Source organism: Ruditapes philippinarum, unplaced genomic scaffold, assembly GCF_026571515.1.
Source record: "Ruditapes philippinarum isolate M1 unplaced genomic scaffold, ASM2657151v2 ctg4820_1_1_1_1, whole genome shotgun sequence".
In the NCBI taxonomy this organism is placed as follows: Eukaryota; Metazoa; Mollusca; class Bivalvia; order Venerida; family Veneridae; genus Ruditapes; species Ruditapes philippinarum.
Window position 1 is genome coordinate 51,523 of NW_026854378.1, and position 14,511 is coordinate 66,033.

At 31.0% G+C, this 14,511-nt stretch overlaps 1 protein-coding gene across 1 annotated transcript in view; it reads right to left on the bottom strand.

Annotated features, from left to right (window-relative positions):
- LOC132740008 (uncharacterized) overlaps positions 1–14,511 on the bottom strand; it is a 37,124-nt gene that overhangs the window by 1,895 nt on the left and 20,718 nt on the right. Inside the window, exons 27-41 of the mRNA XM_060727861.1 lie at positions 14,270–14,424; positions 13,577–13,901; positions 12,217–12,221; positions 10,179–10,190; positions 6,820–7,005; positions 5,878–6,128; positions 4,864–5,004; positions 4,577–4,724; positions 4,181–4,342; positions 3,444–3,580; positions 2,557–2,730; positions 1,736–1,776; positions 1,425–1,538; positions 853–963; positions 423–542 (exon numbers count right to left, since the gene is read on the bottom strand). Coding sequence (XP_060583844.1) covers positions 423–542; positions 853–963; positions 1,425–1,538; positions 1,736–1,776; positions 2,557–2,730; positions 3,444–3,580; positions 4,181–4,342; positions 4,577–4,724; positions 4,864–5,004; positions 5,878–6,128; positions 6,820–7,005; positions 10,179–10,190; positions 12,217–12,221; positions 13,577–13,901; positions 14,270–14,424 — 2,082 coding nt within the window. The remainder of the gene's footprint in view (positions 1–422; positions 543–852; positions 964–1,424; positions 1,539–1,735; positions 1,777–2,556; positions 2,731–3,443; positions 3,581–4,180; positions 4,343–4,576; positions 4,725–4,863; positions 5,005–5,877; positions 6,129–6,819; positions 7,006–10,178; positions 10,191–12,216; positions 12,222–13,576; positions 13,902–14,269; positions 14,425–14,511) is intronic.

Genomic DNA, 14,511 nt, shown 5'->3' on the forward strand with positions numbered 1-14,511 from the left:
ATAATGTTACTCGTATTAATTGACATGCATATGAAGTTGATGAGGCGACTTCCTCACTTTCAAACATGTATGAAAATTGCATACTCTGTTTGTTTAAGTCTGTTCACTTAGAAATAATGTTCAACATCTTTCATGCCCCCTTACACCGGCTTAATTCAACCTGGCTGGCTGTTATAAAGGAATCCGATTGACCAGCCAAATATATCAATTATAATGAACTGAAGTACTGGACAACAGCCTGTCTCACGGCAATTAAAACATACTGCAGAATTTCAAACATTACGTGTATATTGTATATGAAAATTGCAGACTCGGTTTGATTGAGTCTGTTCATGAGAGATAATCTAAAAGTGCAACACTATCATTAAATAACAAGTATAAATAATTCACAATATAAAAGAAGATACAAAGTTTTGTCCTACCTATTTGACACGTTTTACCGCTGTATCCATGGTAACAGTCACACGAGAACGACGATAACGTCGTATTATGTACACAATCACCTTGACCTTGACATGGATACGATGAACAATAGTCTGAGTCTAAAATCGAATAAATGTTACAAAAGTTAGGATTTTTTTTAGAAATAAGTTTTATCTACTCGTAAACTTAGTCTATTATTTCCAGTTACTATGTTTCAACAAAAATCAACAACATGTTTTATATCTACGGACAGCGATATTTTGATACTACGTTAAATGTCAATCTGTTAAGGACGATTTAAATGCATGGGTTCCCGGGAAATCCAAAAAAAAAAGAAAGAGAAACAAGTAAGCTGGCAATCAGATCTACATGCACGAAATAACTTAAGTAGTTCTGAACAGTCAGACTGAAAATTGCATAATTTTATACCTGAACAATTCTTGCCAGCAAAACCAGGTCGACAGAAACACGTGTAATCACCAATTCTGTTGAAGCACTGTCCTCCATTTTCACAAGGCGCTTGTTTACATTCATCAATATCTAAGTCATTAAAATTTCTTTTAATAAAGAATGTCTTTCAAAAGCTGCTTTTTATAAAGAGTGAAATTAATCGAGTCTCTGAAAGCGATTTATTCAGTGAGCTTGTGATATTTTAAAGTAACTGAACGTCAAGAAAGATACTATTATTGTTTAATCTAAAAGCTTAAGACTGAAAAATACATGCTTATTATATTACATTGAAAACAAGTACTTTTCATTTCATGTTTGATCAAAAGACAAAACCAATTCACAAACTGACATCAGATACATGTAATCAGAATACGAGTACGTATATTTAAAAAAATGCAACGGAAATTAAGGTGGGATAAAAATAAATTTGTAGAAAAGAGTTCGCAGAAGCTACAGGATTGCAAAATATCCACTTTGACAGGTACTTTTTATATACATTGTAAATATTTACTATGATATAAACAAACAAATACTAGTAAACATAATTATACCGTGTTCACACAGCGTTCCATAAACTCCTTTCGGACAGGTGCAGGTGAAGTTCGTAAATGAAATGTCACATTGACCTCCATTTGTGCACGAGGTGCTCGAACATGGGTCAGGATCTACAAACAATCATTCAGTATTATATCCAAATTTATCTTTTGTCATTCCACTTATAAATATTGCATGTTCCCACTTAAAAAAGAACCAATAAAACCATTCGATGTGTATTTTAGCTTGAATTCGTTCAAATAAATTAGTTTTAAGTTTAAAGTGTTTATTATTACAAAATGTCTTCAAATTTAGAAATTGTACTTACAACCAGTTAAAAGTACAAAACACCTCTGCTCGGATTGCCTTCTGTAAATAAATAAAGAAACGATAAAACTATAATGTCATATCAAAATGTAAATATTTGCATATTTACCTTATTTAAAGATCATAAAGCCTACCTTTCTTTAAATGATTTAAAGGTATAAAGCTATATTTTACCCGTCAAAATGCCAGCTTATGGTTAAATATAATTTATAAAATCACATCAATTGTTTATATATTATAATACAACATACTAAAAATTTTACTCATTTTTTAATCATATTATGCAAGTGAGCATATCTGAATAAAACCAATCATGGAAGAATAATCTGAATCAAAAGATAGGAAAGGTGAACGTTCACTCTCTATGTATATGTTAGTGTTCATCCGTGCTGTTCTACTGAAATTAGAAACTTCGACGGGAGCGATAGCGACAGGAGATTGTTTCTAATTTCTGCAGAACAGCTTCGGATGAATACTAAGATACTAAGTGTCAAGCTTTATTTAGCCTCATAATCACTCGCTTTATTGCGTCACTATGCGGTTCTATGAACAACTATGAAAAATAAAAGTCGACTATGAACGGGATTCGATGAAGTATCGACTTTTGTTCTTCTATGAAAATTAACGCACAGATATTTTAAGAAATACAGCGTTTTCATTGGATGACAAATAAAGCTGGACACTAATCAAAATTTCGAAGCGATTTATTTATTTATTTTTCTAAATAATTACAGTCTCGATAGTATATCTCTAATTCTGTACACACACTTAAGTCAATCACTTCTTCTTTTTTGTAATACGCATATAAATAAAATAACTTACCCTGCATCATCCTCGGCAATAAAACACACCATGTTAATGCCATTCATAGTCGATGTGGGTGTCCAGCTTAAATCTGCATACATAACGGTAGGTCTTCCTAAATCGTCTGGCTGGAACGCTGAAACAGTCAATCCCTGTGGTCCCGATAATCTCATAGCAGACGGCATGCTACCGCTGAAATAATGTGTTACTGCGTTATCAAACAATTGTTTTAAAAAGTTCAAACAAAAAACCTAATCAACAAGTGCTGTGTTAGTGCGTGTACTGAATACATTATATACTCGGGATTCAATACTTCCATTGGCTGCTTATTCTTTTGCCTAACAAAATGCTTAATAGGTTGCAAGTTTGCAATTTAACGCACATTCTTTATAACATATTGATTAATGTATTTGTTTCATGAATTGTACGTTACTTAAAAGATACAGATGATTTACGTCATTTTTTTGGCAATGCTATGAAGGGGAATTGTAGTAAAATTAATGTTGTGATATTTTTTTTACTTAATTAATACAGAAATGGAAGAAACATAAAAAACTTATGTCAACGCAAAACCTATGACGTCTATATATTAACAATTGTCCCGTTTGTCTCTCAGCGACTTAATAAATAAATAAATAATTAAGACCGCCTCCGTGGTCGAGGGGTTAGAGTCGATGACTTCTAATCCAGTTACCTCTCTGGCGTGGGTTCGATCCCCGGGAGATGCTTTGGTAGTTTAGCGCGGAGGAAGGTAGTATAGTACTGGTGTAACTCTCCAGGAAAGATGGTTAGGAAACTACCCGCCTATATGACTGAAATACTGTTGGAAAAAGGCGTAAAATGAAACAAACAAACAAACAAAAATAAATAAATAAAAATAAAAAAATAAATAAATGAATATTTACCTTGTGGCCTGTACATAAACTCTTTGTAGCCAAGAAATAGCCGTTGGCACAATGAACTCCTGACCGTCTGATGGTGTTCCGGTAAATACCGGGCTACTGCTACAAGTTGTTGTTGCATTTTCCACAAACACCAAAAACTATTGATATGTAAAATAAATAATACTTATAATAATAACAAATGACGTATGTTATTTAGTTAATTTCTCGTTTTAATTTAAGCGAGATATGACCGTTTTGTGTCGACTCTTCGTAAAACAAATTTCATCTACTAATTCGTTCTTCGTTCGTTCGTCCGTCCGTGCGCCCACCCGCCCGCCCGCCCGTTCCGTTCCGTTCCGTTCATTCATTCATTTATTTATTCATTCATTTATTATTAATTAATTAATTAATTAATTAATTAATTAATTAATTCATTCATTCATTCATTCATTCATTCATTCATTCATTCATTCATTCATTCATTCATACATTTATCATTCATTCATTCATTTATTTATTTATATATTCATTTATTCATTCATTTAATAGACGTTTGATAAAATTAACATGATGATCAATATGATGAATTGTTAATTTTGAAGTTTAATGTTTACCGTAGATAACAAAAGCTGACACTAACGTTTTGATAATTTTGCTTTTTGCTTATGAAAACGTTAAACGTACATCTACTGTATAGACTAATGCATTTTTCTGTTCTTGTTTGCTAAAGGCATTATACAAGATTTATTTCAGCTTACCTGAAGTGGGATGGAACTTAAGGGTTGTGTGGTTGGCACAGACACATTGTCTAGAGATAATGAAGATTTTGGGAAGTCCTCTATGGTTAAAGCAATTAGATAGTACGATCCCGCCGTATATCCATTACCTGTTTTAGCATCTATTGTTAATGTACACGGTTGCTGAAAAATAATGATGAAAACAAAAATAAATACTAAGTATAAATGGTATTCAATGAGGAAACTTGCGCAAGTTTCAGATTATTAATGAAAAGCCATTTAATAAGCCTATATAACAATATTGAAAACCTTTTGTCAATTTAGTTGTAACGTATTTTAGAAATTCGATTCTTCTTTAATTTGATTTTGATCGTTTTACGTTTAATATACATGCATGTTGAAATTATCTACACGTACTTGTTTTAGGGTTCCGTTTGGCAGCGTTTTCGTGACATTGTCACACATATCACCACATTCACCGTTAGAAGCCCAACGACATTTTGTGACGTCACCATCAACGTCATGAATCGGAACAGATATTGTTGCAGAGCATCCATGTGCCAATCTGAAACAAATGATGATTTCCAATTATAGTAGAAATTTTCACTTTTTAAGCAGAATTGGTGAACCATTTTCAAAATATGTTTACTAGAGTATTAAATGCATATTTCCTTGCTTACGTATTATTTTAGTTGACAACTTACTTATAAATTGGCATGTATGAGGTTATCGGACTGTTGTTTGGGTTGCCCGTATCACTCCGCGTTCTGAGATCAACCTGCGTCTCTAATCTCCAGTTTCCGCCGAGCCCGTAACCAAGTGGCATCCAACTCCCTGCTTCATATCTAAAAAATAGAAATATAAGCAAATTTGACAAAATAAACAAAATATGACAAATGAAAAAAATATTATACCCCCTTCAAAAAACTTTGATTTATTTGCGTAAAAATATCTGTCAGGATACTTCAAGTACATGCGAGACACATTCAGTTTTGAAACATACATATATAACATATGTGAAATCATATCAAATTATTACATCAAAAATCAAATTTAAATGTATATTCCAGCATCAGCGTACATATTAGTGAAAGGTTAGATTTTACCTTAAGTCTAAAACTAATTTATTTATGAAATGTATCATTAAAATGATTCTGTCTATAGTTATATGGTTATATATTGATCATTCCTCGCGTATTCATACCGTTTTATTTGTTGACACGGTACACGTATCTCCACGTTATTGTAGAATAAAGGAACAGTATGCCTCAGACATGAATACATATTTGTTTTCTGCAGGAAAGGCAAACATGAGTGTTTTTTATAACATTAAGATAATTGCTTAAGAGCTTGCAAGATACTTATCGCCATAATAAAGGGGGCGCTGATTGTGATATTGTTAATCAGAAAAGTAGCATAATGTAAACAAAGTTGTATTTTGACTTTCATGGATGAAACACCAAACAATTATCAAGGCCGTAAGGCCGAGAACCTTTTTTTTGTCGATAAATTAAAAAGGCTTTTGAAAAAAAAAATAAATAAACAAATAAAAATACAAATAATGATTAAAAAAAACAAAACAAAAAACGAACAAACATTTTTTGGACATAAATCGTAGATCTACTACAAAATTTAGATAATTTTGATGTAAATGAACTGTAATAAATTCTATTCTAAAGTTTTTCTTCTTTCTTCTAAAAATAGAAATAAATTCTTACGTTATCAGCAATTTGTTATTGGAAATTGCATTCGTGTTGTAATCAAATTTCTTCTCCCCGAGCTCCCAGTCTTCAGTCGAATTTGCATTTATACAATAGTAGCTATTGTCCCCAATCGTTGGTGTCCCGACACATCCGGTAGAACATCGCCACTTGTCCCCAGACAGTGAAGACACGTAACTTCCGGAACTTGTATTTCCAAAACAGCCATTACTGCCATATTTCCATGACATCCGGATGTGAAATTTTATCTTAAATAGATAATATTTTTATGGATTAAAATCTAAGTTTTTTTAATCACCATGTGTGTTCGAACACAACAGTTCAAGAAACACTTTCAGCGATATAATTTAACTGATCGGAAACGCCTTTATAATAAAATGATGGTCTTTAAATAACTAAAATAAAAAGCAGAATTTCAAAAGCAATTTATAGAAATAATAAAAATAATACCAATACGATGATCTGAAACAACAAATTTCTTTTTTTTTTCAAAAGTAACAAACAAAAATAATAAAAAAAATAAATGAAAAATAAAGATAATATTAAATTAAAAAAAAGAAAGAAAAAAAATCGTATAGATTTGTCTTTTTCTTCTATACATTTGTTTTTGAATTGTTCAATTCCTTCTTTTATTTGCTTTTTAAAAATATAATTATGAAGTGGCATAAGAAAAAAGTGTAATAATTCAAAGTATCATTAATAAATAAATAAATAAATAAATAAATAAATAAATAAATAAATAAATAAATAAATAAATAAATAAATAAATAAATAAATAAATAAATAAATAAATAAATAAATAAAAGAACTCTTATCAAATATTTGATGATCATATCGTTTCATGCACAAAATAAATATTCCATAACTTATGAAATCAAATATTTGCCAAACAAGAAAAAAATGTGTCTTTTTAATCTCGAACTCGAGACCAAACCTTACATCAGTTGTGTTGTTTGCTGCCCAGCTTATAGTTCCTCCACGGTAGTAACTGCTGTTAGCAACATACACTAGCTGCATTAACAGCAGTATGTTAAAACTGAAAATTAATTTTGAACTTCTGAAACACGCCATTCTGATAGCTCTGCAGGATTCGGTATGAATAAAGCAAGTGGGGGTTTCACTTCTCTAAAAGTCAGAGCAAAAAATGATAACTTAAAAGTCTTATGTAATCTTTTTTACCTATGTGATAATGATAAAAAAAATTCACGACTTTTCCTTGTATGTTTTTGGATTTCTAATTTGTAAAATACCAATACTTCCTTTAAATTTAAAGGTGTAAGCCAGAATTATGAATTGATATAGACATGTTTCAAAGCGAATAATTTGTAAATAACTTTTTACAAGTCTAAATAAAATCCTGCTTATAATAGAGGGTTATCGCACAATTAACTGTGTACAATATACAAGAGTAATGTCCAATCATTCCTATTTATTAATATGTTTTTTTGTCATTTCAATGGTTAAACTAGTACATGAAAATCAGGGCAAATGGAGATTTCTTTATTAAAATTATTGAAAGTTCACAACAAAGCGTCCTTTTTATCTCGCGCATTAACATCTGCAGATTAATACATGTAAGCCCGAGGGCATCTGCAGATGTTTAAGCACGAAAATTGGTGCACTATCTCTATTATCGCATAAAACTTTACGTCTTAATTTCATTATCTGTATTTAGTATAAAAGACGTTGGTTGCTTTCCATGTACTGTTGCGATGCTCTTTGACAGTTTGTTTTTATACTAAAATTACCAAGACCGTCATTGCATTAAGCTATTTAAACATCCACCCTGAGTCACGCATATCAAAATAATACACTTGCAATAATGGCGCGTGATTCGTTAATCTATGTTTTCTTCTCCGTAAATGCACAATTGCTTGCGTAGTTTTAAATTTGCGTAGTTTGAAATATTTTATATGATGTCATCTATTTTTACATTATTTTTTAATGATTTCGCAATTTAATGTGTTTCAGCTAGAATTAAATTCATGTTACAAACGAACATTTCTGCGAAAACGAAATTCCCTTTTAAAGTTGGTTATAAACCTTTAAAACTGAAAGATTATTGAATTTATTTTTTTCTATTAATGATTAAAGGGTTATTTGGATTTCCCCTCTTCTTTGATAACGGTGTTGATTGACGTATGGTAAAGTGTTCCTTCTTGCATAAGTTCAGATATATTATCAATGTCAATAGCACATTAACCTCTTTAAAATAACGCAGATATCATAACATTGAAATAACCAATAGAAAACACCGTGGAATCGTTGAGAAAACACGGAAATGATTTTGAAAAACTATAAGTTGCTGTCAATAATGATTGAGAACAGGGGAAATTTATCAGTTTGTGTCAGATAAATCAATCAGAAAGGTAAATATGCAGATTGAATTATTCAGCAGTTTAATCAATTGTCCAATAGAAATATTTGTAGGTCTATACAATTATGTCACAATGAGGAAAATACCCTAAGGTAAAATCAGCTGTAATAAATTCTAATATTGAACTATGGTCTTTAATCATATACTTGACAAATGCGTATATTAATTCTTATATTGTACTATGGTCTTTAATCATATACTTGACAAATGAACATAAAAAGATAAAGGTCCAATTGGACCGGCGCATTTTGCGAAATGTAATAACTCAAAAGCAGTCTATTTGTCAAAGTTTTTTGTAAAACAAACAACAACAAAACAAACAAACAAATAAACTCACAAGATTTTGAAACTTTCATTAGGTAAAAACGAAAACGGATTAAAGTATGTCCGTTAAAAATAATTGAAAAATGAAAACGAATGTCAGTAAATGCCTTAAAGGGCACCTGTATGCACACTTAAAACACTTGAACTGAAGCTAGAGTATTAGAAGAGCTCTTTTTTATAAATGAAGAAATTGAAAAAAATAAATAAATAACACATAAAATAAATGTGGGTAACAGTAACAATATCCTTCCAATCAGGGTGTACAAATCAGATGTGAATGTATCACGGAGCTAGCTGCAACAACAAACATAATTCTTGTACCAAAATTTTTTTTTACGTCATTAACAATCCGTGCGAAATCTAAGATATGCATGAATTGTACATATTGATTTATTGTCAATATTCGTACTAGCGTGCAAAAATGTTACAGTTTTGACACACAAATAAATAAAAACAAATTGGTTAATCACAATTTATTACATATTAAACATAATCAAATCAAACATTTGTGTACACGAAATAATGTAAAAGAAAAATACCATCAAATAAAATGATTGAACAAGCATCTAGGTATTATTATTATTATTTTTTTTGTTGAAAGCTATACTTGTATAGGTAGTATCCTAATTACTTTGATCTGTAATCAGCAAGGGGACGGGGGCAAATTTTAAGATAAAAACTATTACATTAAATCCTTCTCATTACAAATACTACGCACACAGCAGAACAAATACAATATGACTGATGCTTGGCTGGGATCTAATAGCAAGATGCCTCCAGTTTTATTAAAATTTTGAAAATGTATATAAAAGTGAAACATTGTTAATAGAACAAAGAAAGTAATTTACACATTGAAAATAGCACTTACAATCCACGTTAATTACCAAAAAGATATTTTTGCATATCATATGATGGCCATTTCCCCTTACCCTGACCCTGTGACTAATCTTGGGCTGACTTAGGCCATGATTTACAAGATAAAGGTATCACAATATCTCTGTCTTTCAATCCAAGTCGTCCTTTTATTGCAAGTGAAGGTCCACAATGTACTGCACCTGGGATTAAACCTCTATTTACGTTTTTTTAAACAATATTCTTCCATTTCGGTCAATAATATGGTTTTTATCACGAATGACACTGTCGAAAAAGAAGTTCAATAGGTGGTTTAAGTTGTAGGAAACAATAACAGTGGGTAGTATTCTTATTTTGTATCATAAAATAGTTTTCTTTATTATGTTCCCACTCTAATGGGTTTTGTATTACGCTCACTCTTTGATCACAGACAAAAATATTGACATCTTAATTAAGTTCTATGGTAGTTGTGCCTTCACTCTGACTCCCTAGGCAAGAAATACGATTCAAAAATAATCATCACCAAATGACCGCAATATCATGCCCTTCATAGTGTCACGAAGATTGTATACTCTTTTCTTTCTCATTGCAATTCTTTCATTGACACCACTGACGTCTTAAACTTCTGACAATTTCAGTTATAGATGTACCATGTAGTCAAGTGCTTGAAACATCCTGTGGATTTAAAAACAACTTCTTTAGTCACTTACAAAGCTTTTGCTGAGTATCTGAACGTCTTACTTACATCGTATTCATACTGTAATAGAACAAAACAAGTAAAACAAATCTTATTTTTGTTTGCTAACATACTGTTGTTTCAAAATATTTGATATCACTATTCACTTTTTTCTATCACGATGTTGAAGAACCAACTTCGTTCTGATCACAGACCGTTAATGTTTTCCTTAACGTCTCAGTCAGAATACATGGCCAGATCTATCTTAGTCTCTAAAAATGTCCATTTATTTTTTCGTTCTAAAGAGCCGATGTAACAAATGATTATGATTTGATATTGCGGTGTGAAAGAAACCTATTTTAAATAAATACATGCGATCAGTTTAATATATCATTTCCGATATAATTCTATTGTTTTAAAATTCAACACAAGTCGAAAAATATGTTAATTACTGTTTTGCATTCTATTACAGAATAAGACATTTCTTCATCTGCAATTAATGATGGTACTCTTAAAGAAAGATTGGTCTGTTCCGTGTCACATAATGCTCACTACTATCAATTTAGTTATAGAAAATATTGCTAAATTGTAAGATATAATAATGTTAAATACAACTAATGACATGTACAACATATTTTCATTTCTGTTGATTTAACTAAGTGTTATAAAGCTGCTTAAGTCAGATATTTTCGTATGTTTATAGAGCTAAATGCCAATAGTCAATAAAATACAAAGATTAGAAAAGTGTTAAAATGTCGTTCTTTAACGATATGTATAAATGAAGTATAGGCCTTAATGGTTAAAATTTTGGCAAATTAATGAAAACATAATTTTAAAGTTAGATGACATAATTTAAATGTCAGTTTTATCAACATTTATACAATATCTCATGTTCATGTCCGAAAACATATAATAAAATATTTCAATATTTGTAAACAGTAAACAAATAACCTACAAATCATAAAATAACTTTAAATGTTGGTCTAAATAATATTGTGAAGAGTTCAAATACAGTCAAAATTGAATCGTTTTATCTTTTTCACATATGTCATTAAACTTCCTCTTCCTCGTTCGATTTCAGAACAGGATAACTCTTTTTCGGTTCATATTAATTTCATTACATCCCTTTGAGAAACTTTGAATAAGTGCTTACTTTAGTAACATTATATTGCCCTGTGCGTCTGTATTCCATATTTCGTAAGGAAATTACACCAGTTATAAGTGTGTAGACAGCAAATTCTGTTAACTTAAGTATCTGCTTTGCCCAGGCACTTTTAAAAAATATTTGATTGAGGGTGTTAATTAGTGGCTTCTATATATTATATTATATAGAAACATTTAAGGACATGAGTGGTGACATATCCGGGGTCCGCACTCTCAGTGCCTGAAAGGGCGGATGGACCCTCATTAAACCTAGAATACATACAAACATACATACGCACGCACGCACGCACATACAATACATACATACATGCACACACTTTCAGGCTTGTGGACATGCAAGCTAGGATTTTAAGTTTTAATCGATCTCTTTAAAAGCAAATCTATATTATTGTAAAATAGCTGGATTTTCACGTACACAATTTGATATTCAAGTTTTTAAATTTTACATTCTCCTTTTTGACATATGCAAGAGCGTTGAATGTTGAAACTTGTATCTTTAATGATGACTACTGATGTATTCTCGGAGGCAATTTGTAAAATAAAGGTTAATACCTTTCCCAGAAAATTTAAGACAGGCAAGGATGTTGAATATTACCCTTTCTTTGATACGTTCGCTTCATACTAATTTAAAAATGATACAGCGGCATTATCAGTACTTCTAGCACAGACAATGAAAGGGTCCTCCAGTAATATGTTTGGGAAAATAAAATAGACATTTTGAAAAAAAGGAACGGGCATCACTTTATGTAAACTGAACTTAATAGGAAACTTGCATGATTATGAAGAACTTTCTAGAGAAAATGCCTTTAAATGGTCCTTGCTATAGAACGGGCAGAAGCCCTGGTGATATGTTAACCTTTAAAAACCTTAAAATAAATAATGTAGAAATGCTTGATTGTAAAATTATACGTCATCTTATTCTTGTATATATTAATTTACAAACAGAAGCTGCAAACAAGGGTAGTACATTGTGATTCAATCAAGGACTATTTCAAATCTACATGTACCAATATATGTACTTAAAAGTTAAACATACATTTATTAGAGAACAGTTTACACTATTTAACATGTACATTAAGTAACCGAGACCCTCCTTGTTTGAAGAATGACCAAAAACATGGTCAAAAAGTTTCCAATATGGTTGCTAATTTTCACATTTTCCTAAATGATGAATTAAGGATTCGGTTTTACATAATTTAAAATAGGTTTACATTAATAATAACATATTGTAATAAAGTAATAAAAGGTAGTGAATTAATTGAAAATACACTTTGTAATTGTTAAAGTATGTTTTAATATGTCCGTGAAAAGTATGCACTATCAAACTTCAAAGCATGCATTCAATATTGAAGCAGGTTTTGTGAAAAAAATACATGTATAATTATACGTTTGAATGTGCTTGAATAGCAACCAAGGTCGATTAGGAAATTAGGACACGTGGTTTTTATTTATGACTGAGAGACTCTGTATTTATCTGTTTCTCTTAGATTTACGTTCATATATAAGAAAGTACACACAGAACTGCCGGCGTTCCAGCTCATATAGCCCACAGACATCTACTAGACCGAAACCGGAGACTGAGGTTCGTTTAATATATGGATAAAGATGCCTTGGAGATCAACAATATGTAATGAGGTCTGTTGCCCTGTTTACTATTTCTTATATTATGCCATGAAGTAGACAAAACAATATTGCTTATAAATAAATAACTTTTATTTTGTAAAACATACTGAAATAACACTATGCCAAACAGCAACAGCAATTTGAAAATTATGTTTTAGCAAAAGTGAAGAGTAAATATATTTGTGCTAAAAAGTTATAACATAAAATAAGGTTTATTAAAATGGCATATGCTACAACTTAAACAACATGCAATGAGTGTGTACAATAATTACAAAGTAAATAAGAATAGTCAAAAAGGTACAATAGCAAACACAAGTTACCAAAAATACGAATATAGCTTATGTACAATAAATGTTTACCAAACAAATATTGTAGATAAAAATTATATAAAAAAGAACAACAGAAAACAACAGATTAACATATATACACAGTTTCTTTATACATGTATTATCATGAATGTGTTTAATGTGCCGATGTACGCATGTGTATCTGATTTGGCATGCCTAACACTTTCTGTGATCATGTTTATGTACATTTAACCCTTACAGGTGCTCAGTGTTCCTTAAATAAATGTATTTTCATTTTCCCCAAAATACTGGTGGAGGTACCCCATGGTACTTAATTTCACACGCCCAACACTTCCTATGCTTATGCCCATGTGACCGTTGCTTAATTTTCACGGGATCTGTCTCTTTCTTGCTCTCTGAGATTTCCTCGGCCTGCAGTGATTCCGTGTGCATATTCTTGTCTTCCTCTTTCTCGACATCTTTTTTGTCTCTCCTCGTCTAGCGGAATTGTTTTCTTGCAGTCTGTTTCTAAAGCTGGTTCAATCTTGATGAGACAAAACAAGTATGCTGCATAGAAACCTACTACGGTTAGAGTACCCAGAAATGTTCCAAGAATACCGAAACCAATGGAATTTCCTACTTTATATTTGTAGCAAAGTTGCTGTTTGGCGTGTCCAAGAAAGCAGTTGCACTCAGTGTAATGCATATGTGGGCTTACCTGGAGAGGAAATCACGACTCTGTCTAATAATCATACAGATTAAACAAATATGATAAATGAAATGTACAAATTGATACTGCAACTGTAGGATCTTACAATTATGCAATTATTTCAAGTCGTATTTCGCCAAAAAAAATATCAATTATATAAAGACATGGTAGTTTATTCAATATTATATGTCTGAATTTTTTTGGCCAGACATTAACTCAATTTTAATGTTTACAATTCAACTCATGAGGATAAAATGTAAAATAAATACTGCACACTGTACAGTACAATAGCCGAGGAACACGACTATTAAGGTGTTTTGAAAATATCCTAAAGATTTTGTTTTACACAGAATATCATTTATGTGAAAAGTACTTACCATTAACGATGAGTTAACGAACAATTCATTTTGTTTTCTGTACGCACAATGTATACCTTCCCAATTATCATCACAATCACAGATGAAGTACGTACTATTGACGGCCTCACATATGCCATTATTCATACATGGATCAGAATCGCAAGGATTCATTCCTTAAATTAAAAGTAAAAGTCTTGATAATTTTAAAGATAATATCGTTCATCAGAATACAGACACAATGAGAAATGCTGAAAAAGTAT